The sequence below is a fragment of the Terrapene carolina genome, unplaced genomic scaffold (assembly GCF_002925995.2).
Source record: "Terrapene carolina triunguis isolate 2854851 unplaced genomic scaffold, T_m_triunguis-2.0 Scaffold85, whole genome shotgun sequence".
Lineage (NCBI taxonomy): Eukaryota > Metazoa > Chordata > Testudines > Emydidae > Terrapene > Terrapene triunguis.
The window spans coordinates 12,392,315-12,420,270 of record NW_020664436.1 but is presented as its reverse complement, the minus strand read 5'-3'; the positions used below and the strand labels follow the sequence as shown (position 1 = coordinate 12,420,270).

At 37.8% G+C, this 27,956-nt stretch overlaps 1 protein-coding gene across 5 annotated transcripts in view; it reads left to right on the top strand.

Moving 5' to 3' along the window:
- SLC30A6 (solute carrier family 30 member 6) overlaps positions 1-25,545 on the top strand; it is a 34,054-nt gene extending 8,509 nt beyond the window's left edge. For 4 of the 5 annotated variants that reach the window (XM_026649634.1, XM_026649637.1, XM_026649636.1 and 1 more), the window contains exons 2-14: positions 1,752-1,838; positions 4,472-4,556; positions 5,596-5,638; positions 13,494-13,559; positions 14,486-14,566; positions 15,395-15,430; positions 17,641-17,735; positions 20,513-20,561; positions 21,175-21,294; positions 21,596-21,698; positions 22,100-22,147; positions 22,834-22,902; positions 24,907-25,545. In XM_026649634.1, coding sequence (XP_026505419.1) covers positions 1,752-1,838; positions 4,472-4,556; positions 5,596-5,638; positions 13,494-13,559; positions 14,486-14,566; positions 15,395-15,430; positions 17,641-17,735; positions 20,513-20,561; positions 21,175-21,294; positions 21,596-21,698; positions 22,100-22,147; positions 22,834-22,902; positions 24,907-25,404 — 1,380 coding nt within the window. In that variant the 3' untranslated portion in view covers positions 25,405-25,545. The remainder of the gene's footprint in view (positions 1-1,751; positions 1,839-4,471; positions 4,557-5,595; positions 5,639-13,493; positions 13,560-14,485; positions 14,567-15,394; positions 15,431-17,640; positions 17,736-20,512; positions 20,562-21,174; positions 21,295-21,595; positions 21,699-22,099; positions 22,148-22,833; positions 22,903-24,906) is intronic. The other variant, XM_026649638.1, reaches the window with a different exon arrangement.
- The last annotated feature ends 2,411 nt before the right edge of the window (positions 25,546-27,956 follow it).

The following is a 27,956-nucleotide window of genomic DNA, read 5'->3' as shown; positions in this document are numbered from 1 at the left end:
AGGGTCCCAGGCTAAAGGTGGGGTCATGTGGGGGGTGGTCACAGGGGATACTCCCCTGGCCCCCAGCCTGTTCCCTACCCCCCTCCCCCCCACCAAAAAATTTCCCCACCAAATTGCTGTCCCTGCCCATCAGGGTAAGCCGCTGGCGTGCCAGGGCGTGCCAGGACACTTTGTTTACTTAGGTTTACCTCCGTGCCTGTGGACGCTCGAGGTAAACAAACCATCTCGGCCCGCCAGCGGCTTATCCTGATGGCCTGGGAGCCAAAGTTTGCCGACCCCTGAATTATAGGGTTGGCTTATCAACGGGTTATAAAATTTTTCCATTTTTACTTATCCATCTTGGGGGGGTCAGCTTATAAATGAACCGGCTTATGATCAAGTATGTACAGTATTCTTCTAAATGGAAAAGATTTTCAGTTTGGGCAGCCTATCATATCTGTGGCCCATTGAAGACCCCTAAAATTATTGATTACATTTAGGCTTGGCAGAATTCTATATTTATATTTTCAGTGGATAATATCAGTTTGTTTTTTCAATTTTAAATTTTCACAGTTGTGCAAAATTATGTGTTTTAAGCGCTTTTTTTCTATTTTTATCAGTTGAAATTTTCACAGTTGCAGGAAGTTTGGAGTGGAGGGCTAAGACAATGAGGGACGGTTTAGCTAGCAAGTTGAGACTATTTTCTTCATTTGGATTAGTTCATTCAAAGTTGAGAAATTGATTAGGAATTGAAAAAGTAAGAGAGCTTTTTTCCCCTCACTCTCTTCCAGTCTATGAATTAATAACCAATTGGAAAGGGATGAGATCTGCTAATTCTAATAACTTGAAGGGCATAGGACCAGATTTTCAAGGCAAGCTAGGCACCTAACCTGCTTAGGTGCCTAGTGGGATTTCCCTATCTCCATCTTTAGGCACCTAAAGACCTTTGGAAGTGTGGCCCATGATGACCAGAAACAATCCATCACTTTACTAATGACAGTTAATTCCTTTGTTTAATAAATCAATTTTAAATGAAAAACATACTTAAACTCTTTTTTTCTTATAGTTTTAACTAAAAACAATTATAAATGCTGTTTTTGTATATTTTAAAATGAATTTGAATTCTAATTTCCATTCAAATGCCGCTTGACACAAATCCAGAATAAAACATTTTCTAGTAAATAAGATATGAGTTAGTCACCATTTTGTAACGTAATAAAAATGTAAAAATTAAGCATCTGAATAAATGTATGTGAAGCTGTATAATTCCTTAAATATATAGTGTATCCTCCATGCTAGCATAAAGATATTTGGTTGCATATCAATGTTTAATGCTTTAGAAAAATAACTAAACCACAAATGCAAACAAGAATAAACTCAGTGATTTAAACCAAGATTTCCTATGTGCTGATTTAAATCATCTTGTAAACCACTTATCTAAATTCTTTGATTTAAATCAGCCCACTGTGCTGAGCGGGGTAGAAAAGATTATAAGGAAAAAATTTGGGGAAGGGTTGACAAGAGCTCAGTCATTTTGCTGCTCGCTCCTTTGACGATTGTGGCATCTCCCTAACCTTACTCATTATTATCCATGATGTTGCTTCTTTGATGAGGAATATGAAGATGGTCAACATTTACCAGAAAGCAGTGTATATTCAGTTGATTACAAAGGAGCTACAGTAGTTTCTAGGAATAAAAATAAGAAGGGAACATAAAAATGGTTTGAACAAGAAGAAAACTAATTTTCCTTTTTTTTTTTTTTTTTTTTAAAGGGGACAATACATCTATTCCGCAAATCACAAAGAACAATAGCTAGCAAGTTAACACAGGAATTTAGGTTGGTAGCAGCTGATCGAAGGGTAAGTTAATTTTTAAAATGGATTACAAATGTAATTTAATTGTGATTATGCCTAAATGATTAGTATATTGTTAACTTTCCAGATACATATCTTTTTACCCTTTCCTAGCTATGCTTTCAAAAGTAGTTAAGTAGACATTTTAATTTATATTTTAAGTTAAACATTCATTTGGGTTCATGGCCTTGTACTTAAGTGTGTGTTGAAGTAATCACAGAACTTGAAAAATGGCCGAAAATATATCTGAAGAATGGTAGGAGAACAATTTAAGAATTAGTGAAGTACATATTGTTTTATAGATGGCCTAAATAGTAGTAATCTGCTTTACTCCACTATTAGCTGCACCTGCATTGTTTTCACTGAGTTTATTGTAAAATTTAATTACTTTCTAATTTATGTGGTGTCCATTGCCATTGATTGAGTGCCTCACGTTTAATTTTAAATCAAATATGTGATGCTCATAAAGCCTTATGGAACAGATAAAACATACTTGGCAGTTAAAGGCTCTATCCAACTCCCATTTCTTTAAGGTAGAAATGAATTAGACCTCTGTCCTGAAAAAACAACAATGAAAAAGGCCATAAGGATTGTTCTGTACATGGTATCTTGATAAGATTCAAACCCATCGAGAGGGAATTTTAAAGTAGCTTTGCAAAACTGTCATAAAAATTTACCACCGTAGTCACAAAATCTGTATACCTGCTGTTTACTTTGATGAATGATTATAATGAAAAATCATGTGATATTTGATTTGTCATGAAACCGAATTAAACACTCCTGGTGGGTGAAATTTTGCAAGGCTGCTTTGAATTGTTTAATTAAAATAGGGCTAAATCCTGGATTTCTTACTCAGACAAAATTTCCAGTGTAGTGGGGGAAAGGAGTTTTGCCTCTGTGAAGAGTGCTGGATTCGACCCCCTACTACTTTTTTTTTTTTTTTTTTTTATTAAACTTAAAATTTAGTCTGTTCTCCCCGTCTCTCTGTCTCATTAATGTTCAATGAGGATGGTTTTCCCCCACCCCACTGTTATCCGTATCAGCTGTGGGGAAACAGAACAGGGGGGTCTTCTTTACTATAACAGCTTAAGCTATGAGTCACCACACTCCGACGCGGACCCTCCCACAGAAGCCTGTTACACTGATAACCTTTGCCCAGAGCTGGAGCAGGCCTAAAAGCCTGAACCAAACTGCACAACATAATGTTCTTTTAATATAACTAAATAGTAAGGAGGAAGTCTGCATAAAGTCTGTTGGTGAGCTAACTGCTTTAAAAATATGATAATCATAAGCTTTAGAGATATAAACCCGCAGTGTTACTGAAATATGATAACCGTTACTGAAATATAATAACCGCAAGATGCTAGGTGTTGAGACATTGGTCTGCAAAGAACTAATCATCCTTGCTGCTACTATTGTTTGCAATAATACTCTAATTCCAGCTATCTGCAAACCAGCCAATGATAGCTCTCTTTTAAGCATCCCCCGAAAAACCCCCCTTAGCTCTTACCGAAATCCCCCGGAAAATGACATGTACCAAGTCTTAAGAAATGTACCTAAGCCAGAGTTGAGCACCACCCTCGCGGAAACCACCAAATGTCCCCATGCCCAATTACACCCACTTCTTGGAACATTAAGAAAGAGGGCGAGGGGAGGAGGGAAGAGTGACCCCAACCCAACACCCCAGCTCGTGATGAGCGCGTGTTCACCCAAAGCCCGGCTTGTGATTTGCCCTTGAGCTCGTGTCCACTATATGCCCAGCTTATGATTGGTTCTTAATTTCTTAACTAATGACGTATTAATTGTATCATGCTTGTGGTTTTAGTAAATAAAAGCAGCCTGCGTGCTGCTGTTCGGGGTGCTAGCTTCCGAGCTGCACCCCAGTGCGCACTGGTTCGTATTGCAATAAAGGCCTCAGGCTCTGAGTCTGTGAACTAAAATCACTGCGTGGGTGATTCTTTCCACGACAAGCAGTACTCAGTTTACAAGTAAAAATGCTCTTACTGACTACCAGACCTGCAAACTCAGCCTGGGATCTGAGAGTCAAGCTGGGTTGTTTCTTATTCATCATCACTAGGAGTAAATGTTCTGCAGGCTAAATTAGGTCCATATTTACACCTGTGCAACCCTAGTGTCTTCAGTTTCAGCCCCAAGTGACACTAGTGCAGCCCATTGGCTACAAAGGCGATGCACAGGTGAAAAGGAACGTCTTAGACAATGTACATGAAGGAATAGCTTCCAGCTCTCTCTTAGCTCTGTTGTTTCTCCACAGTTAATAGGAGTAAAGCTATAATATATTTTTATCACTAAGTAAGCAGGTGTGTACTTTACACAGATCTGCAAGTAAAAAGGTGGCATTTTTACATAGTTAATTTTCAGAGTAGAATTGTTTTTTAAGGCTGATGTTTCGTGATGCATGTACCATGATGCTGTTGAAAGTGAGTTGTCAGGTTGCCCATAAAGTTAGCAAAGCGAGGTGAGGGTGTTTAATAGTTTATTTCAAAATAACCCTTTTTTTGGGGGGGGAACACTACATGTGTAATGAAGTATTGCAGATTTTTTTAATCAAGCCAGGCATATTTTATCATATTTTGTCTTTTAAGCCAAATGGTTACTCATGTAATTACTCTTATTAACAGTCCTGGAAGATCTTGCTGTTTGGTGCAATTAATTTAATATGCACCGGTTTCCTGCTTATGTGGTGCAGCTCTACTAACAGTATAGGTATGTTCTGTTCTTGTATCTAAATAATTATCTGTTGTTGAGTTTTAATTTATTGCAATGCCAGCATAATAAACAAGCAGGGCCCTGAGTATAATGGAATTATACGGCTGTGCAACTGGCCTCTGCATAATCAGTTTAGGAGAACGCCCTTTCTGCAAGGCTTAGGAACTGCACCTGGCCAGTGAATTCTTCAAGGTACTCACTGTTCCCACAACTGCTTCTGATGCTGCTGCTTTCCTTGCCAGTCCTTCTCAGAGCTTCCTTCACGCAGAGGTTAGAATCTTAGCACTAGTGCTTCAAACCTTTATTCAAGTCAGTAGTCCGATTGACTTCAATGGAGACCCTCCCATCCAATTGTGATGTAATGGCAGTGGCGTCTCCTAAATCCATGTGTATTCTGCCCTGTATTCCCCAGCCAGCCCTACAATATGTGTCCTGGTTTTGCATACAATACACAAGACATTCCCATGTATCTGCAATGCAGATACAGTGCCTATATTTTCACTGTGTGGTGCAGTTCTAATCTTATTTCAGTTTGAAAAAATGATTATCAAAACATTGCTCTAGTTCCTATCTTAGCTAAACCAGTTCACCCTTCCCTTTATTGTAATACATACACAGGCACTGTTACTGTTGGGATGGAAACCTTAACTGAGAATTTCCTGATTTTTCCATGTTTAAATTCCCAACCTTAACTATTCATGATTAGATGCTCATCAATGACTAAATACTTCAATATTTTACATGGTTTCACAGAACTAGTCTTGTGTTAAGCAACTTGTTTTTAAATGAAATATTAGCGTAGTTAGTACTATGTATTACAGACAGAAAAATACAAAAACAGTTTTAAGACGTACATTTTCATACTTTGAGATAAGTTATGTTTTCAGCAAAGAGAATTTGTGCAGATAGAAAAAGATAATAGCTGTGTCAGGGAGACATTGAGGGACACATAATTTTTGAAGGCAAAATCACATATAGCGTTCTTTGTTGCTTATAATGTAAAGTGTGTTAAGTGTTTAAAATGTTGTTTTCACAGCTTTAACTGCCTATACTTACCTGACCATCTTTAATCTTTTCAGGTACGTTTTTTTTAAATCTGATCCTACAAATTATCAATACTTGTAAGAATATTCTTTTTACTAAATTTGAAATAGGGTAAAAATAGCATGAATAAATATTATGTTCCAACTACAGAGTTATTCATGACTTTTCATAAAAACATGCAAGAACTGACTAGTTGGTTTAACAATGTTTTAGATTAAGTGTATATAAGATTATGTGACAAATAGTACATAAACTTAGAAGAAAACAGTGACTAATATCACAGCTCTGATAAGAGCAATTTAAAAATGTCAACTATGTTTAGATTTCTGTACACAGCTGCCTGACGTTATAACAAAGTAAATTGAAAACAAAATCCACACTGTGTGCCAAACTAGTATCTCTTTAATTGGTTGACTCAGAAAATTTTACCACCACCGGTTCCACAAGTATCATTTGTAAAATTTGTTTTAGCTTTAGGGTGGGGGAAGTGATTTTTAGTTTTACTTCTGTTTTGAGGGCCAGATGCTACAAACACATTGACTTCAACAAGACTGCTAGTTTTTGTAAAATTAAGCATGTGTAAGCATTGTAGACTCTTGACCGTATTTACTGATTTCTGATCTCTATTCCTGAAGAATGGGTGGTAAATCTGTAGTTCATTTTCTCATTAGGTATAATTCGTATCAATTCAGTTCATTAAAAGAAAAACTGGATCACTCTTAAAAAAATATATTTGTATATCGGTGATGACCTAAGATTACTAAAAGTTGAAGTCTGCTGGAAAATGTCTTTGAGAGACTAACAATATCTTGTATTGTCCTGAACAAACCTTATGGAAATAAGATAAACTTTATTGAATTAGGATTAATACTTTTGGGGTACATTGTATTAAAACTGCAATTGTGTATGGGTTATTGTGGCATTGTATTACTCCTGGGGGAATTCTGTGCCAAAAAATTAAAAATTCTGTGCACAATATTTTAAAATTCTGCATATTTTATTGGTCAGTTTCAATTATTTTGGTAATTTATTTCAAAATACCTGTCAGCAAGTATGTCTGGAAGATTCTCCCAGGAGTAGAGAGTTAAAGAAACCCTTACAAGAACCCAGTTCCTGTTTCTCTGTTATGGTTTTGTTGGGTGCTTCCATCTGGGTGTGTCACACGTGCCAGCTGGACATATCTTGGGGGAAAAACTCTCTCTCTCACCAGTCTTTTAGTCGATTCTTGTTTATTTGCCCTGCCCCCTTAGGGTTACTATATTTCAAGTTCCCAAATAGAGGACACTGCTGGGAGGGGGGTACAGTTTGGGGGTGCTGGAGGGGTCTGTGTGTAGTGCGAGGGAGTATTTAGGGGAGTGTCAGAGGAGGGGATTTGGGGGATGCTGGAGGGAGCTACATGGAGCGCCTCCTCCCCCCCCACCCCCCGGCCCAGATGCCTGTATCTCCTCCCCCCAGAGCCCAGCTGCAGGCTACGTTCCATGCAGCTTCGTTACTGTCCCACCAGGCAGAGACTATCCATACCTACTGATACGGAGTGGGTGCATAATTTAAAGTTTCGTCCATCCCCGGAACAGCTCGAGTCACATGCATCCCTCCGCCTCCCCCCCCCAACAGACTCCCCCCCCTTTGACCCTCAGTCTCCCCTCCCGGAAAGCAGCAGCCCCTCCCTGCAGCTCCTAGCTGTTGTTCCTGCCTTTTCCCATGGGGCACAGCTTGCCAGCTCTGGGAGCTGCTGTGCAGGGAGGCCTGGCTGCACCATGTGACTGAGCGGGGCCAGCAAACCCGGGAACCGTAGCCCGCCCACACCTCTTGCGCAGGCGCACTGCAAGTTGGGGAACCAGGCTCCGCTGGGTCCAGCGCTCCTAGTGGCGACCAGCAGCTATGCAGCACCAAATTTTGCAAGGAAAAAATGAAATTCTGCTTATAACATTAATTCTGCACAAATACTGCATTATGCAGTGGCACAGAACTTCCTCGGGAGTAAATTGTTTGTAGTACCTTCTTTAGTAGGATGGGGGAATGCTAATGTACTTCCTTCTTTATCAACCCCCTGAAGCCACCTTCCCTCCACCCCCTGGAGAGAGATACATATACTAGTGCAAACTGGATTCTGCACAGACCAACAGACAAAGAAAGGGTTTGTGGATAAATAGTCTGGTTATAAACTGGCTCATGGTCTTCTTCCTAATCCAGCAAACAGGCAGGACCCATGTTCCACAGAGGGCCCCGGTCTTTAGGGTAAGGTTGGGAGCACTGGGTGATGGTTCTGAGCTGATGCAGTGATGAACTGGTAACCACAAGGATACCCCTAGGGTGGGGTTTGAAGGATTTACCCTGCCAGAATTCTTGTTAGTAGGGGGTTAATTCTGGTAAGCTTATTAGTAGGGTTTTTTTTTATTGTTTAATGTTTTTCTCTATAATGCTTTTTACCTTAAGAATGAAATAGGCTTGCATAGAAAGAACTGTGTGATACTTATAACTTTAGCAATTATACTGCTAAACATCTCTGAAGAGAAAGCAAGCAGGTATCCTTAGGCAATCTTTCTGTGCTGGGAATAACCCATTCAGTAATTACAACAAGGAGTCTGGTGTCACCTTAAAGACTAACAGACTGTTAGTCTTTAAGGTGTCACCAGACTCCTTGTTGTTTTTGTAGATACAGACTAACATGGCTACCCCCTGATACTTGACACCGTTCAATAATTGTGCAGCCTGGAAATACCCTGGTCAGAAGGGAGAGAGATGCTGGTCTACACACAAGGGAGGTGATGGCCAGGGGAGCTGGAACCCTGAGGGTAGGCGCCCTTGCTGGACCACTGCGGTGGAAAATACAGATGCAGTTGCCCTGAACTGCAACAGTTTCATTTAAGGAATTTGGAATTAGTATATAAATCACCCAGAATCTTTGGTGAAGTGAGCAAAGCTATGAACTTTGGTAGAATAATTTAGTTGTACTTCTCTTGTAATTTGAGGTAAATAGAAAAAAGAAAGCTTTGTGTACTGTTTTCTTATGAGGCTGCAGTAGAAGGTTTTGTTTTTTATTTAGCTTTTTGTGAAGTAGCATATTTACAAGCTTATGCCCTTCCATTAATGTAGATACTGTTTTGTATCAGATAGCGTACAGTATTGAAATTTTTACTATAGTTATATTTTTTTCCACTTTCGAACAGACAGAAAACCACAAATCTTTTGCTAATATGAAGAAAACATTTGAACAAATGTGCATGACATTTGTTGGTGCTGCCATCTAAAATGTGCAGCTTGTTGGAAAAAATAAGCTGATCCAATGAGTATTATGTAATATGCAAGTTAAAGTTTCATATATGAACACACAATATCTATGAAAAAACTTGTGGTTTAGCCATTTTAGGTTTTAGCAAGGGAAATAATGTGACTTAATCATTGGAGGTGCATGCATATTATGGATGTTACCTGATTGCTAGCAAAACATTTATAAATCACAACAACATGCATGCAAGAATGGCAGTTGGAAGGCAAAATGTCTTGGTCAAGACTTTATATTAAAATAAGTTCTAGTCTCTGACCAAGTTATTGTGATAACACTTGAATATCTAAATCTGTCAGTTACTTCTCATAAAATTACTGTACTAACTCAGTTGAAATTTCTTGTTTTTTGGATCAGCTCAGAAAAAATTTATTTCACTGTAGGGAAAGCTTTTTAAGGAAAAGCTGTTGGGCCACTTTTGAGTTACCTGAATGTTAATTTTAAGAAAAATCCCCTTTTAGTTATTACTAAACACAGCTTTATTTTGAGACTTCAAACTCTGTGTGTACTATACACATCCAGAATGAAACTGCTAATTTACTCAAACTTTGGAAATATTATTGATTGTAAATAGTGTGCCAAGTGTGCACAGAATATTATTTCCTTAATTTTGGGAATATACCAAAGTGGAATGCCCTGAATATTGTTATATCAGAGATGATGGGAAGGATGTGGACTTGAAGAATTTTCTAATTATCTCACAGCAAATTCTTTACACAGGTTTGATCTCTTGCTCGGTGTGAGCAATGTTCAATATTTTTGCTGCAAAAATAACTTCCTCACTCTTTCAATTTGTGACCTTCATGATGGCTTATAACAAATTAAAATTTTACTTCAGAAGTAAATTCAAGTGCTCTGGATATGGCCAGTATTACAAGGAATGAAAACAGGCTGAAGTTCTGTGAGCAAAGGGTAATGCTAAACATCAATATATTACATTGTGCGGCTGTGTCTGTTTGTTATGGGATAAGTTCTGTGTCCTTTAACTTTTTCAGTAATGATCTGGAAGAAAGGGGTACAAAGTGTGCTGTGTAAATTCACAGATGGCACTAATTTGAGATGTGTTGCAAGTGGCATTCCAAACAAAAATAATCAAAAGGCATCTGCAGAGGAGAAATGTGGCAGGAAAGAGGATTCATCTTGGAAAAATTCAAGTTTAATACATCAGGGAGAAAATAATCGGAATCACACATACTTAGTAAGAGGTAGAAAAGTAGTAAGAGAGACCTGAGAATGATAGTGGATAGCCTAATAGGTATGAGCTTTGAGTGAGTGCTACAGCCAAAAAAGCCAGTTTGATTTGGAGCTGTATACACAGAGGCGCCACAGTATGGAATAGGGAGGTAGTAATTCCTTTTGCATTGCTCCGAGACCCATGCCTAGCATGTTGCATTCAGTTCTAGGTACTTCAGTAACAGGAAGATATAAACAAATGGGAAGGACTTCAGAGAAGAGCAATAAAACTTAGTAACTGGAGGTTACTAGTTTAATATTTCTTCTTAAACAGTTTATTTATATAACTATAGTGGGGACATGATCACTGTCTACAAATACCTAAAAGGTGTAAACACTAGAGAGGCAGAAAAATTATTTGGGTTGGTTCAAGGAGTTAAAATTAATAGTAATGGAAAATTTGGCCCAGTACTGAGGAAGGACCTTCCTAGTGGTAAGATTTGCCTTTAAAATAGTCTTCAAAGGAAAGTGGTGGAAACTATTAGATGTTTCCTTTTAACATGGTGCTTTAAACAGTGATCAGTAAGACTGTAAAATTAGCAAGGGAGTGGAGGTGGTAATACGTCATGCATTATGTTAAAAAGTAAATCTTTACTGTGATATAGTACAAGCACCTCACTGCAGAAGGAAATACTGTGGTAAAAACAATACTTTGGAACAATATTTTATTACTTTTTAATGGTGTCTGCTGATCATTCCTAGATTGTAACAGAGACGATTGGGCCATAACCTAAACCCAAATAAAAAACCTCAGAACACTGGAGAAGTTTGGATTCAGATCTGAAATTTACAACTTGGATCCACACTAATGTGTGATATAATATGTGAACAAATGGAAATCTGTATAATAGTAAGAGGAGGCTTTTATTCATTAATAAATGTAATCCAAATAACAAGTGTGCGAACATTTTAAAAACTATGAAGAGCAAAGCAGTATGTTTTTATATAATGTGGCTCTCATATGTAGACTGATTTCTGAAGTGTCTGAAATATTAGTTTCTGAATCCTAGAATAGCTTAGCTGTCTTAGTCTCAGTAAATTAGATTTTCAGAAAGCCTTTGACAAGGTCCCTCACCAAAGGCTCTTAAGCAAAATAAGCAGTCATGGGATAAGCGGGAAGGTTCTTTCATGGATTCGTAACTGGTTAGAAGATAGGAAACGAAGGGTAGGAATAAATGGTCAGTTTTCAGAATGGAGAGAGGTAAATAGTGATGTCCCCCAGGGATCTGAACTGGGCCCAGTCCTATTTAACATATTTATAAATGATCTGGAAAAAGGGGTAAACAGTGAGGTGGCAAAATTTGCAGATGATACAAAACTACTCAAGATAGTTAAGTCCCAGGCAGACTGCGAAGAGCTACAAAAGGATCTCACAAAACTGGGTGACTGGGCAACAAAATGGCAGATGAAATTTCATGCTGATAAATGCAAAGTAATGCACATTGGAAAACATGATCCTAACTATACATATACAATGATGGGGTCTAAATTAGCGGTTACCACTCAAGAAAGAGATCTTAGAGTCATTGTGGATAGTTCTCTGAAATCATCCACTCAATGTGCAGCGGCAGTCAAAAAAGCGAACAGAATGTTGGGAATAATCAAGAACGGGATAGATAATAAGACAGAAAATATCATGTTGCCTCTAGATAAATCCATGGTATACCCACACCTTGAATAATGAGTACAGATGTGGTCGCCCCATTTCAAAAAAGATATATTGGAATTGGAAAAGGTTCAGAAAAGGGCAACAAAAATGATTAGGGGTATAGAACGGCTTTCGTATGAGGAGAGACTAATAAGACTGGGACTTTTCAGATTGGAAAAGAGGCGACAAAGGGGGGATATGATAGAGGTCTATAAAATCATGAGTGGTATAGAGAAAGTAAATAAGGAAGTATTATTTACTCCTCATAATACAAGAACAAGGGGCCACCAAATGAAATTAATAGCAGGTTTAAAACAAACACAAGAAAGTATTTTTTCACGCAGTGCACTGTCAACCTATGGAACTCCTTGCCAGAGGGTATTGTGAAGGCCAGTACTATAATGGAGTTCAAAAGGGAGCTAGATAGATTCATGGAAGATAGGTCCATCAATGGCTATTAGCTAGGATGGGCAGGAATGGTGTTCCTAGCCTCTGTTTGCCAGAAGCTGGGATTGGGTGACAGGGCATGGATCACTGATAACCTGTCTGTTCATTCCCATTGTGGCACCTGCCATTGGCCACTGTCAGAGAACAGGATACTGGGCTTGATGGACCTTTGCTCTGACCCAGTATGGCCGTTCTTATGTTCTTAAAAGGATTGGCTTCTTCAGGATTCTGGAACAGGTTAGACTGTGCCTCCTCACTATTTATAGAGTGACAACAGTGTACTAACTTTCTTCATTCAAAATTAAACTTTTCTAAGTTAGTGTACTGTTGATCTAACTTCCAGTTCTCAAACCGTGCACTTTTGGATATTGAACACCTTTATTTTTAGCAATGAGCCATTGGGTGCCATGAGAGTCACTGGACATGGTTGGCCCCAGTAAATCAAACTGAAATGGATTGTTTTTCCATTAGTAGCAGTAACTACTGTCCATCATACAGTTGGTCTTAGACTCAAGAGGATGCTTGAGTCATGAGGAAGACAGGCCATTGAGATTATGCCACCATCTTTGGCCTTACAGCCTAGAGGCTTTAAATTATTTCCATTTAACAAAATGTTAAGATTTTTTAACTTCACCCTATTTAAAAGCATGCAACTTTATTAAAAAGGAATTCAAGTAAAGCAAATGGATTAAAGGAGAAACCTTCTCAGTGCAGCAAAAGACCAATGGAAAACCTTTGCTTATCAACTCCTATTTGCATGTTTCTCTGTTGCCCTCTAGTTCACCTTCAAAAGAATTTTTAGGGCACAAAGAGACTAAACTTTAGCTTCTTTTTCTTATAGGAACTTCAGTGGAAAATATATATTGCATTTGGAGTTGTGATAACCTTATTGTAGTCTGAATGATGCTGGGTATTGGGGAAGGTTGATAGTGCCCCTTGTAAGTACAGTACATCCTTTGATCTTTTAGGTCATGAGGTTATTGCTGATATAAGGGATTGTATTGACTACAGCTCCATTATAACTCATTAGCTCTCCTCATAAAACATACACCAGAGATCTGGTCCATAGTCCAAATGCAGACAGAACTTCCACTAAATTCTAGGAAATCCTCGCTAGCCTAAAGATTGCCGGACTGGGTCCAAAGAGTAATTGACGTTTTATGGAAACATTCAGATTAAGGGTGTATTCTGAAAGTTAAAATACATTTAATCTGTAAACTATTTAGTTTGTAATAGTTGATTATCCTAATATCGGCCTCCTCCTTTTTGATTTTAGTTTGATAACATGCCTAATAAGCTACTGGGTAATGATGAAGAAGCCCAGCCCAGCCTATTCATTTGGGTAAGCACTAATAATTAAGGCCCTACTTAACTTGCGATATTGCAGAAATTGCGGATTCTGCAATATTAGGCTTCCACTGCAATTTTGACAGCAGGAGCCCTGCCGTGCATGGGACTGACAGTGGGAGCCCTGACTGCCCCAGAGCTGAGAGTGGGAACCCAAGTCCCTGCTCTCAACCCCAGGCCTCTGCTCTGACCCCCGGATGACTGTTGACAGCAGGAGCCCCCCGCTATGACCCCTGGGCGGCTGCTGACAGCAGAAGATTGCAGAAAAGTAATAATGGACTTTATTTTTGTGGCAACTCAGCCACAATTTTTTGATAATCCCGCAATTCAAGTAGGGCCTTACTAATAATACAGTACTAATTATTTAATGTGCCATGAAAAATACTTGCAAGTATATTAGCTGTGTTTCTAGAAAGTTCCCATTTATAAAAATCTGTATGTGCGTATGCATGCTAAAATGTCTTCATAATCAGTGAGAATTTTTGACTCCATTCCCATTAACTTATTGCACTGTATTTGTTCAATAATGTATAGTTTGCCCATTGTTGTGATACATAGGCACATTGATTGTCAAATAAACATCTATAGTATCTCATAAATCAAGGAGACACAGGTATTGAGAATCTAAAGAAAAAAGTCCTAGGATAGGGATGGAGAGAGAGGTAAATTGCTTAATTCTATGGTGGGGATTACAGTGAGAATTTCCTGTGGCTCTCCAATCAGTTAACTATCCATGTTATATGGATTGTTGGCCTAAAGGAACTTGAAAATAATTACTCCTCCCTAAAACTTCAGATTCATTTCCATCTGCCCTACTGGAAAGAGTTAGAGTAGAAGGTCTCCTGCTTGCTCCCCACAGACCAAAATGAAAACCCTATTAATATATTGTCCAGTGTTCTTAACTTATTTCTCAAATTTCAGGTTTGAGAGATTTGAAGTACTAGCAGTATTTGCTTCCACAGTTCTGGCACAACTTGGAGCTCTTTTCATACTAAAAGAAAGGTAGGAATGTGTACTGTTTCCGTTATGATTTACATCTGACGTTCTAACATGAGAAGGTACATGTTGAGAGCGTCTTCAGAACTGTTGCATTCCTATTGGCTTTAGTGGAACTGATGGCAGCTGAGCACCTTACAAAATCATCCCCTCTTTATATGGGTATGGTATTTCCAATTCAGGTTTAGTTTCTTTCTACTCAAACATGTTTTAAAACATTGTCACCTTTTCACACATTCATTTGATGTGGAAGAGGGACCCTTTAATGGTCTTTTTGGCAGAATTAAATTTTTAGACTACTCTTAATAGCCGGATGCCCAGCATAGCCTTGAGTTTCTCCTGTGATGGCAATTGCACCTCATCTGAGACAGTATGCTCTCTTGCCTTACTTGTATATTACTGTTTTCTAATACTTATCCCAGATTTTCTCTGCTACAGTTGAAGATTAATTCTTTGTTACTGTTCATTGACTGAGGAGAATAACTGATCTAAGTCCTCATTATAACATCCTTTTTATTTAGAGGGTTACTCTATCTATCCTTGTTTGTCCTTTCTCTAATGGTAAATTATACCCTGTTTCAGTTTGGTGCCAAGCATATTGGAATAATTACTTCATGTGTTGTCATAAAAATGACATTCTTATCCATACATCTCAATACAGCGTTTGCCATTTTTGCACCGTTGTTGAAGCATTTAATTTGGCATCCTGTATCCCACTCATTACATTTATTTGTGGGTTTAGGTGCCCGCAACTGAAAATCTTTCCTTTATATAGTTAGTTTTTAAAATATAATTTAATAAACACAACTAAAATTGACAATTTATTTTTTGTAGTACAGAACGGTTTCTGGAACAACCTGAGATACACACGTAAGATTGGATTTTTATATATGAAACTATAATTTTTTGTCAGTTTACTTTTGTTTCTAATTCTTTATCTAGTACAAAGTAAGTGTGACTTGGCTTATCTAGTATTAAACTGTTTTCAGTACATTGATATTTCTGTGTTCCAAACTGCATGCAAGCCATGTGGTAATAACTTTTCAATCTATGGCGTGCAATTACAGATCAGTCTACATGAGCCCATAAATAGTCAGATAGTTGAAGAGCAGTTACATATTTGTTCCCTGTAGCTTAGTGCTTCTATTAATTATTTTTAGGGCTGTCAATTAATCGCAGTTAACTCACACGATTAACTCAAAAATTAATCACGATTAATCACAGTTTTCATCGCACCATTAAACAATAGAATACCAATTGACATTTATTAAATATTTTTGGATGTTTTTCTACATTTTCAAATATATTGATTTAAATTACAACACAACACAGTGTAAATTGCTCACTTTATATTATTTTTATTGCAAATAATTGCACTGTAAAAAATTATAAATGAGAGTATTTTTCAGTTCACCTCATACAAGTACTGTAGTGCAGTTTCTTTTTATCATGAAAGTGCAACTTACAAATGTAGATTTTTTTTTTGTTACATAACTGCACTCAAAAACAAAACAATACAAAACTTTAGAGCCTACAAGTCCAATCAGTCCTACTTTTTGTTTAGCCAATCGCTAAGACAAACATGTTTGTTAACATTTACGGGAGATAATGCTGCCCACTTCTTACTTACAGTGTCACCAGAAAGTGAGAACAGGCATTCGCATGGGACTTTTGTAGCTGACATTGCAAGGTATTTACGTGCCAGATATGCTAAACATTCATATGCCCCTGTATGCTTCGGCCACCATTCCAGAGGACATGCTTTCATGCTGATTACGCTCGTTTAAAAAAAAAATGCGTTAATGAAATTTATGACTGAAGTCCTTGGGCAAGAATTGAATGTCTCCGGCTCTGTTTTACCCGCATTCTGCCATATATTTCATGTTATAGTAGTCTCGCATCATGACTCAGCACGTGTTGTTCATTTTAAGAACACTTTCGCTGCAGGTTTGACAAAACACAAAGAAGGTACCAATGTGAGATTTCTAAAGATAGGTACAGCACTCGACCCAAGGTTTAAGAATCCGAAGTACCTTCCAAAATCTGAGAGGGATGATGTGTGGAACATGCTTTCAGAAGTCTTAAAAGAGCAACACTCTGATGCAGAAACTACAGAACCCGAACCACCAAAAAAGAAAATCAACCTTCTGCTGGTGGCATCTGACTCAGATAATGAAAATGAACATGTGTCAGTCCGCACTGCTTTGGATTGTTATCGAGCAGAACCTGTCATCAGCATGGATACATGTCCTCTGGAATGGTGGATGAAGCATGAAAGGACATATGAATCTTTAGCACATCTGGCATGTAAATATCTTGTGACACCGGCTGCAACAGTGCCATGCAAACACCTGTTCTCACTTTCAGGTGATATTATGAGCAAGAAGCAAGCGGCATTATCTCTTGCAAATGTAAACAAACTTGTTTGTCTGAGCGACTGGCTGAACAAGAAATAGGGCTAAATGGACTTGTAGGCTCTAAAGTTTTACATTGGATTATTTTTGAATGCAGTTATTTTTGTAATTTCAACTGTCATGATAAAGAAATTGCAATACAGTACTTGTTTTATTAGGTGAAATGAAAAATACTATTTCTTTTGTTTTTTACAGTGCAAATATTTGTAATCAAACATAAATATAAAGTGAGCACTGTACACTTTGTATTTTGTGTTGTAATTGAAATCAATATATTTGAAAATGTAGAAAACATCCAAAAATGTTTAAATAAATGGATTCTATCATTGTTTAACAGTGTGATTAATCGCAATTAATTTTTTTAAACGCGTGATTAGTTTTTTTAATTGCTTGACAGCCCTAATTATTTGTATATTTTTATTTATTAAAATTTCTCTTTTGAGGTTGTACAGTTAATTGAGAATTGAATTAAGCCTGATCTTACCACAAATAAAATATACAATATTGATAAATGTTAAAATGATTGCTGTTGGTTATTAAATATTCAACTGGAATTTATCATACTGGAGAATGTTCAGAAGTGTTTCATTAATGGCAGTTTCACTTTGTAACATCACAGGTGGATACTGTGAAAAATGAAGATTAATCTATTTTTCCGCTCTTTAGGGGACGATTGTTGGTTGGTACTTTCGTGGCTCTCTTTTTCAACTTGTTTACAATGCTTTCCATTCGGAATAAGCCTTTTGCTTATGTGTCTGAAGGTATGTGTTGAATGAACTGTGACAAGATTCAAGGAAAGGCAATGAATATTAACTGTTTTCTTCCAAATATATTTTTTGTTAGATAAGAAATACAGTTGCCATGTATGTCATTTCTAATAGTTCAATAAATCTAATTAAAAGGTTTTGAATTGGAGGCAGTCTCCTCATGTGTCATGTACTAAGTCCATAGGGGGGGACAGAGAGTAGTACACCATCATCAATATGGTAAATTGAGTGTAATTTCAGATGCAGCTACTACTTTGCTGTATTTAAAACAAATGTAAGAAGCACTTCTTCACACAACTCTCAGTCAACCTGTGGAACGTGTTGCCAGGGGATGTTGTGAAGGCCAAAAGTATAACTGGGTTCAAAAAAGAATTAGATAAGTTCATGGAGGACAGGTCCATCAAAGGCTATTAGCCATGATGGTTAGGGATGCAATCCCATGGTCTAGGTGTCCCTAAACCTCTGACTGCCAGAAGCTGGGACTGGACAGCAGGGGATGGATCACTAGATAATTATCCTATTCTGTTTTTTCCCTCTGAAGCATCTGGCATTTGCCACTATCAGAAGACAGGATACTGGGCTAGATGGAACATTGATCTGTCGAAGTGTGGCCATTCTTATGTTAAGATACAGATTCGTTTCTTCTTCATCTGTTTTAGCTCCTTTATTCAACCAGTAAAATTTTAATGTGGGCAATCTTACAATGATACAGACAGACGTGTACAGATATTTAAAGTTTTGTTAATAAAAACCATCTTCTTTATACAGCTTACTCCTTGGAGTTTTTATTCTTTGTATTGTAAAATCACAATCATTCTCACTAATTGAGCATTATGGAAATTTGCAAATTGAGTGAATGCATAACTTTTTTAAAAGGCTGTTGCATCACAAAATATATTTGTTTTGGTTAGTGTAATTTTAATTACTTATAGTATTTTATATGTAACACACTAATGTGGAAAAGCAGAGTGAATTGAGCAGGGAGCCAGGAACTTCTAAATTCTAACCCTGACTTTCAGATTGAAGCTCAACCATTCTGTACCACATTTTCCACGTCAGTGAAATGGGAGTAATAATATTTACTTTATAAGGGCTTTGTGAGGATTAATTAATTGTAGTGCTCCCTTTCATAAATGTAGAGTTGTATCAGTGCTTATTACTATTTATAATTTGTGTTGTAGTATATTTTGAAAGTAAACTACTTAATCTAAGACTCATTACAGCTGTCTTCTTAGAGAAGGGATGAGATCTACATGTTTCAGGAAAATTAACTGAGTTTTGTAGACTAGCTTCAAAGTCAGAATTAGCAAAGTTCTACATTACCGTCATGATTTGCTTTTGACCAGATCCCTCACAAGGAGCTAGAGAGGAAAATAATTAACTATGTAGTGAAGAACCAGAAACCTGTGATGAATTTAAACAAAAATTAAACGTATGTGATAGGAAACAGTCATAGTAAATGTTTATTAGTTATAACAAAGACAGATGGAGTATTCCTAGGGTCTGTGTTGGGATGTAGAGGAAGCTGTAGACAAGGAGATGGTGAAATGTGCTGATAATAATTATTTAGGCTAGTGAAAACTTAAGGAGGATTGTGGAAATACTCGAGAGACCTAGTCAAATGGTGTTGGGTATCAAGGTGAAAGATGATTAACTGGGATCAAGGCAAGGTACTGAAAAACTATCTAAATTTCTCTTGTGTAACTGTGCACTGCCCCCCCACACACACACACACACACTAGGGTTGCCAATTTTGGTTGGATGTATTCATGGAGATTTAATAACATGATATAATCTTTAATTAAAGATCAATCTTTAATTATTGGAGACTCCAGGCCAGTCCTGGAGGGTTGGCAACCCTAGGGTAAGGGGTGGGGATTGAGGTAAAAAGTTTGGGGGCTACAGTTTTAGGGTATAACCCTGTCATCTGACTAGGGGTCAGAGAGGAATTTTGGCCACCAAATTTGAGCATTGCTGAATTGATTAGATGCTCTGTGTGAGGCCTTCAGCATATATTGGGTGTTGGCTACTGTTGGAGGCAGTATATAGGCACTGATCTGATCCACTATACTAATTCCTATGTGCCTGTAGGCATACAGCAAATGTTACTGTCTGAGCCTCAATTAGAAAGGTGTATTGATTTTATTTATGTATTTATTTATTTATTTTGCAATTTGTTTAGGAGAGCTGGATTAAATGGCTCAAAGGTGGTGGTTTTTCCCCCACATCCAATTCACATGCGGTGTTCTAGGGTGGATAATGCTGTAGCTGCCTGTATTTGCAAAAAATTCCTTTCAACATAGTTACAGGGCCAGAATATGCTCCCTTTCCTCATGTTGGTGAGCAGCTACGTGCATGAATAGTCCCATTGATGTCAATAGGACTACTCACGTGATTTTCTGCACACAAGTGTGTGTGTGTGTGTGGAAGGGGAGGGTTTACAAGTAGTGTGCTCCCATAGAGAGCCCAAGTTTGTATGCATTTAGAAGTTAACAAAGGCAATATTTTCTTTAAAAATAAACAGTGAAGTCTGCAGTTGCACTTGAAATTAATCCAATTCAGATGTTGCATGAGAAAAGGTTTCTAACCAACCACAGGCCAGAAAATGTTCTCCTTTCTCAAGTGATATTTGACACTCTGATCATTGTGATCTAATGTTAAGATGGATTATTCACTCATATTTTACTACTTCCTTACATTATTTTTTAAAAACACACCTTAAGATGAATTGTTGTTCTGATTATAATTGGTACCTTTGTGTTTTTGTGAAGCTGCTAGTACGAGTTGGCTTCAGGAGCATGTTGCAGATCTTAGCAGAAGGTAAGGCTTCATGATATTTTTTTTCATAATAGCTAATACTTAAGTGAATATTAGTCATTCTTATGTCATACCAAGTTATTTTTAACTGCATCACATCGTATAGGGCACTCTGACCAGGGATTGAGACATAAGCTTGGTATTAAAACATTTCTGCTCTCTCTCTTGCTCAGCAAATCTGAGTAACATTCCTCAAATGAGTGAAGATAATTCTGTCTCCAGCAAGGCCAGTCTGAACTGCATTTCCTAGCAGCCATTAGGGCTGCCTCACAGCTCAAAATACTTCATTTAAACATAAGAATTTTATGGGGACGTCTCACTTAGTCCAGCAGGAAGATGGAGGCCTCCAAAAAGACCAGGCATAGAGACAGGTGCACATTGTTTCTCTCTCAGGTTTTTTCCTTTTATTTTCTTTGTGTCCCAAGCATCACAGATTTCCTCCTCCTCCTCCTCCTCCCCCCCCCCCCCCCCCCCAGTCAGCAGCAACATCCTGCCTGCATGATCCTTGAAGTGGGTCTATTGTATGTTGGAGTAGCAGGTGTAGCTTATTAATTCTAGTTTTCCAGCACTTACAACAACAACTAGCTGACAATTGCTTTTTTCTGTTTTGTTGCAGTCTGTGTGGAATCATTCCAGGGTTGAGCAGCATCTTCCTTCCACGAATGAATCCTTTTGTCTTGATTGATCTTGCTGGTGCTTTCGCTCTTTGCATTACATATTTGTTAATTGAAATTAAGTACGTATAATAATTATTTAAATAAATAAGTATTTTAGGGTATAATTCATGGGAAATCTCCTTTTAGGTTTGCAAGCACTGGTCATGTGATAAGCTGAAATGTCACATGTGACATGAACCATAATCATGGAGACATTTGTTTTTTAAAGGTTGTGTGTTTCAGATACATATGCTTAGTGAATTTTTGCATGTTCTCTCTCTATATCTATACAATGGTGGCCATTTAAAAGAAAAGGCATATGGCTTGCAGATACCCTAGATTTCATTTAAATGTCATTTAAAATTACCCTTTTTGTTTCAGCAATTATTTTGCTGTAGATACAGCCTCTGCGATAGCTATTGCTTTGATGACTTTTGGTACCATGTATCCTATGAGTGTCTACAGTGGAAAAGTACTACTTCAGGTGAGACAGTGTCAGAAAATGTTTTAATTTTACCTTTTTAAAAATGTACATGTTTAATGATATCCACCATTAAACATGTAAATGAAAAATGTTCACAAGAAAGAAATGATACATGATTAAACTCTGAAGAAATTTCGAATGTGAGACAACTATGTATCACGGAATCATAGCAATCACAGATGCAGCCTATAGTTTTGATTGAGTTGTTGCTTTTTTGTTACATATACTATCAGCATTGTGAGTTTAGTAAACTACCCGCTCAAGTAATTACATTTAAAGGACTATACTACTATAAATTATAAAGGCAGCAGACAGTAGATCATAATAAAGTTAATATAACTTTAAGATTAGGACCACATTAGCATCTGTCTTTATTGTAACATTCTTTTGATTATTTTCAGACAACCCCACCGCATGTGATTGGTCAGCTAGATAAACTTATTAGAGAGGTAAGTTAGCGTATAACATGTTACATGAGGTGCACAGCAAAGAAGTTCAATACAAAGGCTGAATGTGCATAGTGAGAACCTACAGGTCCTTCAAGGTTCATCCCACAGAAGATAAATCTGACTGCAAATGAAAATTCTACACTTGCACTGTGTGTGTGTGTGTGTGTGTGTGTGTGTGTGTGTGTGTATAAAAGAAATACAAAGCTTACAATCTAAATTAGACAGTACGGTTGATATGTCTTATAGAAATGTTCAAGTTCTTAAATAGGGTACAGATCTTCTTTAAAATATATTCAATCTTTGATAAATTATCACTGAAAGGGTTTGCTGCAATTTGTTTTAAGAAGGCATAAAAGAGGGAGTTCCTTTTATATTTTAACAAATAGAGGAGTTGTAAGCATTCGTGAAAGAGCCTGGGTGTCGGAAAAAACAGCTCTTGCTATATGAAGAAATTACACATTTTCAGATAGTGGGAATACATTGGATATAAATATATTTAGGAGTTTAGTGGCATCTTCTTCAATAAAGTCCCTTATGAAAATTTAGTTGAAGGGAGAGTCCACAATGCAAAATGAAATATTGACAATATCATCTACAGCTCAGCTATCTAAACGAATCTACATTTCTAAAAGACTGGAAACATTTTCTTTAATGATAATTTACCACATATTTGTGTTTTAAATTAGGTTTCTACTTTGGATGGTGTCTTGGAGGTTCGAAATGAGCATTTCTGGACATTGGGCTTTGGTACTTTGGTATGTTTTGTGCCATATTGTCTTGTTCCTTAAAAAGGGAACATTATCTTTACTCTCTTAGCTAAATAATTACTAAATAAATGAGATCTCTTGTTATTTTAAATGGAATTTAGAAATTCAGATGCCATAAAATACAGTTTCCCCCCTTCCTGTTAAATAAAGCTTGAGTGGATTTTTTTTTTTACACTAATTGCAGCACTTTTCTGAAAACTTACAGTGAGGCTTGGAATCCTCTCCCCCACCCTGAACAAGATGCAATTTTTGGTTATATACAGAGGCATCATGTCACAGATCCACCATAACAATCTTTTGCTAAAGAAGTGCACATCACAATTCAGAGTGGTATCATAAATGTAGAACTATTTTATATCTAGAAAGTGAACAATACCACTAGCAGCAAATTCATGTGTTTCTTACTATAGGCTAAATTATAGCTTGGTCCTTGTAGGATTTTTTTATTCTTTTTAAAGTGCTCCTTCCATGAAATCTTTGCTTTGAACCATGCATTGATAACCAGTTTTCAGACTTGTCAGAGGATGTTAGAGTTGAATCTTCTTGGTGTAGTAATCATTGACTTATACAACAACTTCGGAGTAAAGCTACCATTTTGGATCCTTAAAAATTCTTCCAAATGTCATTAATGATTAGTGCCAAATCAATTGATATGGGATTCTCCTATGGCTTTATCTTATGGGAAGTTAATATGAATTGTCTCTGAGGAAGAAAAAGCTCAGCTACGAGAAGTGAAAAGGAAATTATGGTCTCTTCAACTGAACCATATGTGCTCTAGCAATCCTAAAACAGAAGTAGAATTCCTGTACTACAGAGGAGCACCTAATAAGATCCTAAATGGAAAATATGGAGTTTATTAAAACTTTCTAACAGCTGTTTTTTCTTCTGTGATATAAAGTGGACACACAAAGGAAATTATTACTGAAACTAAAGCGGGGGATCCAGGTACTCAATGACAGCCAGGAATTAAGAGTCCTTTAAAACTTTTCTTTCCTTTTTATTCTTAGCATGTCATACCCTGAAAACATAGGAGCTTCTTGGCCAAAGTTAACTTACCCAAATTTGCTGATAAGGAAGGGGAAGCTCTGTAGTCCCCTATTCTGTTACCTGAAATACCAGATGTTACTGAACTACTGAAGTCATGCAGTGGGAATAAATGGGACTCAGTGGATTCTCCACAAATTTTTACAAAACCTTTGCACCTCAGCTTGTCTGTTTGTACTTGGCACCTTCCAATCTGCAGTGAAATTGGAGTGATGCCCAAGATCTGCCTACACTCTTGCTAGTTAATGCTACCAGAAAGAAAACCAGCCATTAACTGCATTTGCTGTAGGTCAAATTCTTTGTTAGATATGGATGCAAAAGGCAAATGAGGGACAGAACTTTGTTTCCCATGCTGTCTGCAGTACTAGTTCAAGTTACGGGAGAGGGAAATATTAGTAAGGGTCAGGCAGGCACACACCACACACAGATTATATCCGGTAGTGTAATCACTTCAGACACAGAGCTCTGAGGCAATGCTTCTGTTTTTACCTTACCTTCAAGCTCACCTGGTACAGGTGTTGTCTCTTGCATTCAACAGCAGCACAATGACATACTTTCCTCAACTTGGAGTTTGTTTTAATGCTCTTTCTTCTTCTCTCCACCTGCTCCTGTCATGTTACAGCTTCTGTCCTCACTTCACTGTTAACTGTAAACAATATTTAACACCAAGTGCATAATGTTTTAATAATCTAAATTTCCCAGATATGAATCTCAGCCTATCACCATTCCCAGTGTTTTGACCTCATGGACATTTGTCCTCATCATGGAATTACTTAAGTGTGGCTCTGATCAGTAGTCTCCACTGATGCTCCAAAGTAGTCTCCACGTTTGTGCAGAATAAGATACTGCTTAGCTCTCCTTGTAGTTAAAATGTTTAATGCAAATCAGGATCTCTACCTAAAAGTCTTATAACAGCCTGGTTGGTTTTTGTTTTGGTTCACTTTCTAGGCTGGATCAGTACATGTACGAATTCGAAGAGATGCTAATGAACAAATGGTACTTGCTCATGTGACTAATCGACTGTATACTCTAGTCTCTACTTTGACTGTTCAGATTTTCAAAGATGATTGGATCAGACCTACCTTAACATCTGGGCCTATTGCAAACAATATGTTGAATCTTTCAGATCATCATATTATTCCAATGCCACATTTAAAAGCTACTGATAATTTGAACCCTGTTACATCCACTCCAGCTAAACCTAGCAGCCCACCTCCAGAATTTTCTTTTAACACACCGGGCAAAAATATGAACCCAGTTATCTTTTTAAACACTCAGGCAAGACCCTATGGATTGGGCCTTAACCATGGATCTGTACCTTACAGCAGTGTATTCAATCAAGGACTTGGAATTCCAGGGATGGGAGCAACTCAAGGATTCAGGACTGGTTTTACAAATGTCCCAAGCAGATATGGAACTAGCACTCGAGGTCAACCCCAGCCATAATAAACTCTATTATGTGTTATTTATTGTATATAAGGGTATTGATTTAATTTTTTTTATTGTCCAGTTTTTGTAAACCATTAGACCATTCTAAATTACTGGGATCAATTGTATTGTTTATATTCATTAAACAGTTAAATTGCATTTCCACTTTTTTATGTTAGTATATATGATGCAACAGATTTTTGACAGACTTGTGAAACTTGCAAATAGTTTTTACAGCTACTGAATTTATTCACATGCAGATTTTCTATTCACCTTTCTTTTTCCTCCAATAATGTGCTGAAGTATAACATGAACATAGTTTCATGAGAGAGCAAAATTGTGAAGGCGGAGCATCCTCCATTCTTTTTAACTGCGAATTGTTTCTGAATTGTTTTACTGAATGATTGTGCAACAGCAGTGATTCATCTGTTCTGCCCCAGTTCTCATTTCTTTTCTTAAAAATTATGATCACTGTTTGATCGATCTTTGGCAAAGTCACAGTTAGATTTTCCTTGGTTGGAAAAGTATTTTTTCTCAATACACATTTTACTGTCCAGTATAAGGACAAACTAAGACTTTTAAATTTCTTATTGACATTAAGGAATCATATATTATATAATTTTATTTCTTGTTGATTTTATTGAGGTACAAAATGTTCATCAACTGTTTTCTTGTAACTGTTTCATACTTATATTTGTATTTTTTTAATTTAATTGCAAAATTACATGACAGTATACTGGGAAATAAAATATTAGAAACTCCATATTCTAGAAGCACCTCTTTCTTACCTATGGCCACTCCCGTAACAGTATGAACCAGATAAATGACTTTGGCATGCACAGTGGATGGCTCACTCTTGATAAGCCACTAGTGCATCCTTCAGATTGTTGAAAGTCCCCTTTCATTCCATTGTGACTTTATATTTCTCCTGTAGAGCTTCAGAAAACAGTTCACCATTTATAAAGCTAGTTCACAGGGATAGTATACATCAATGGTGCAGAAAAAGAGAACGCAGTATATGGCAGTGATGCTCTGCGTTTGTGGTACTGAGGGCCATATTGGCAACATGACTGCCTAATTTTCATGTACACTTAACTATTTTTTTAAAATTTTTGTAAATAACTTTATATATGACACTTCTGATACAAGATTTTTGTCATTCTTTTGCCTTTGCTAATTGTATTTTAAATTTCACTGTTAGCTGGTCACAATCAATGTGTTTGGTATCTAATCACACAAAAAAGCAAGTATCTGTGTATGTTAAATGGGAAATGCTGATTTTAATTGTATTCACTCTCATGGCCATGAGGCTGCTGCCCCAGCAGGATGACATGCAGGGTTTGTGTGGACTGTATTTTGTTGTGCAGAGGAGGCTGGGAGGATTCCACCTAGCAGACGATTCTGGTTTAACCAGTAAATCCGCTCCAAATGCAATCTCACAGGGCAGTGAGTGCTGCAATGGAAGTAAGCAAATTGTATGGCCTGACTGGATCTGAGAGATTGTAAATTCTTGGGGACCGTCTTTTTTTGTTTGTGGATAGAGTTCCTACCAGAATGAGCTCCATAACTGGGGCTCCTATGCATTACTCATTGCAATACAAGTAAAGTAATACATTGTCATCAGAGAGATCCTTTGTGTAACGACACTTAGTGCTTTTCCCTCTTTGTTATAACCAGCACCACACACACTTTTTCAAAGGCTCTGGTAGCGGCCACTGCATCCCTACAGGAACCAAAGATTCAAGAACTGTCATATTTAGATGACTGACTGGTAGCAGCTCTATCCAAGCAGGAGGTCCAAGCAGCAGTTTTACAAGTTGTGGATCAGCAGATGGCCTGGAGTTCTTCATCTTTGCTGTGTCCCACCTGGGCACAGTATTCGCCATGCAGATAGGGAAGGGGAGATGCTGTCCAGATGCCAGATCTTTTATACAAAGATGAACTCGGTTTCCAATGTGCTCTGAATTGACTCCACCACCAACCTCCTGCCATTTGTCTTCTGAGGCAATGGTAAGTGATGACCCTGACTTTCTTCTACCAAGTGTTTTTTCTCTGGGTGTCTGTCTGATTGGACCAATGAGACCCCACCCCAAACTGTGCTTTTGATTTGTCAGTCAGTTTAGGGTTTCCTCTGGCTAAGTCTGCCTTTAGCTGCTGTCTAGGCTTTTAGTGTTCTGGGTCACTCATACCTTCCAGCACCTGCTCTCTTCCAGCTGCACTGTGGACCATATCCTTTGCTGAGGCCTTCCTCCATTCTGAATCTGAGACTTGTGCCATTCCAGGTAAGCCTCTTTTGATGAGCCCTAGGGCCTGGAAACTCTTTAGGGAGGGTCGCTAGTTCTCTTATGAGCCCAGGGGACGAGTGTCACCTGAACCACTGGACCGTCTTGTCATGGCCAAGAATAGTCTTCCCCAGAGCTGAGCTATTGCAACCCATTGAAGTCAATGAGATCTAGGTCTGCTAAGTGCCTTTCAGTTCAGGCCCTAAATAGGGAGCTGGTAGCAAAGGGAAAAAGGGACACTGCCTGGGGCTAGCCTGATGCCTCCCTTTCCCCCCTCTTCCCCCAGGC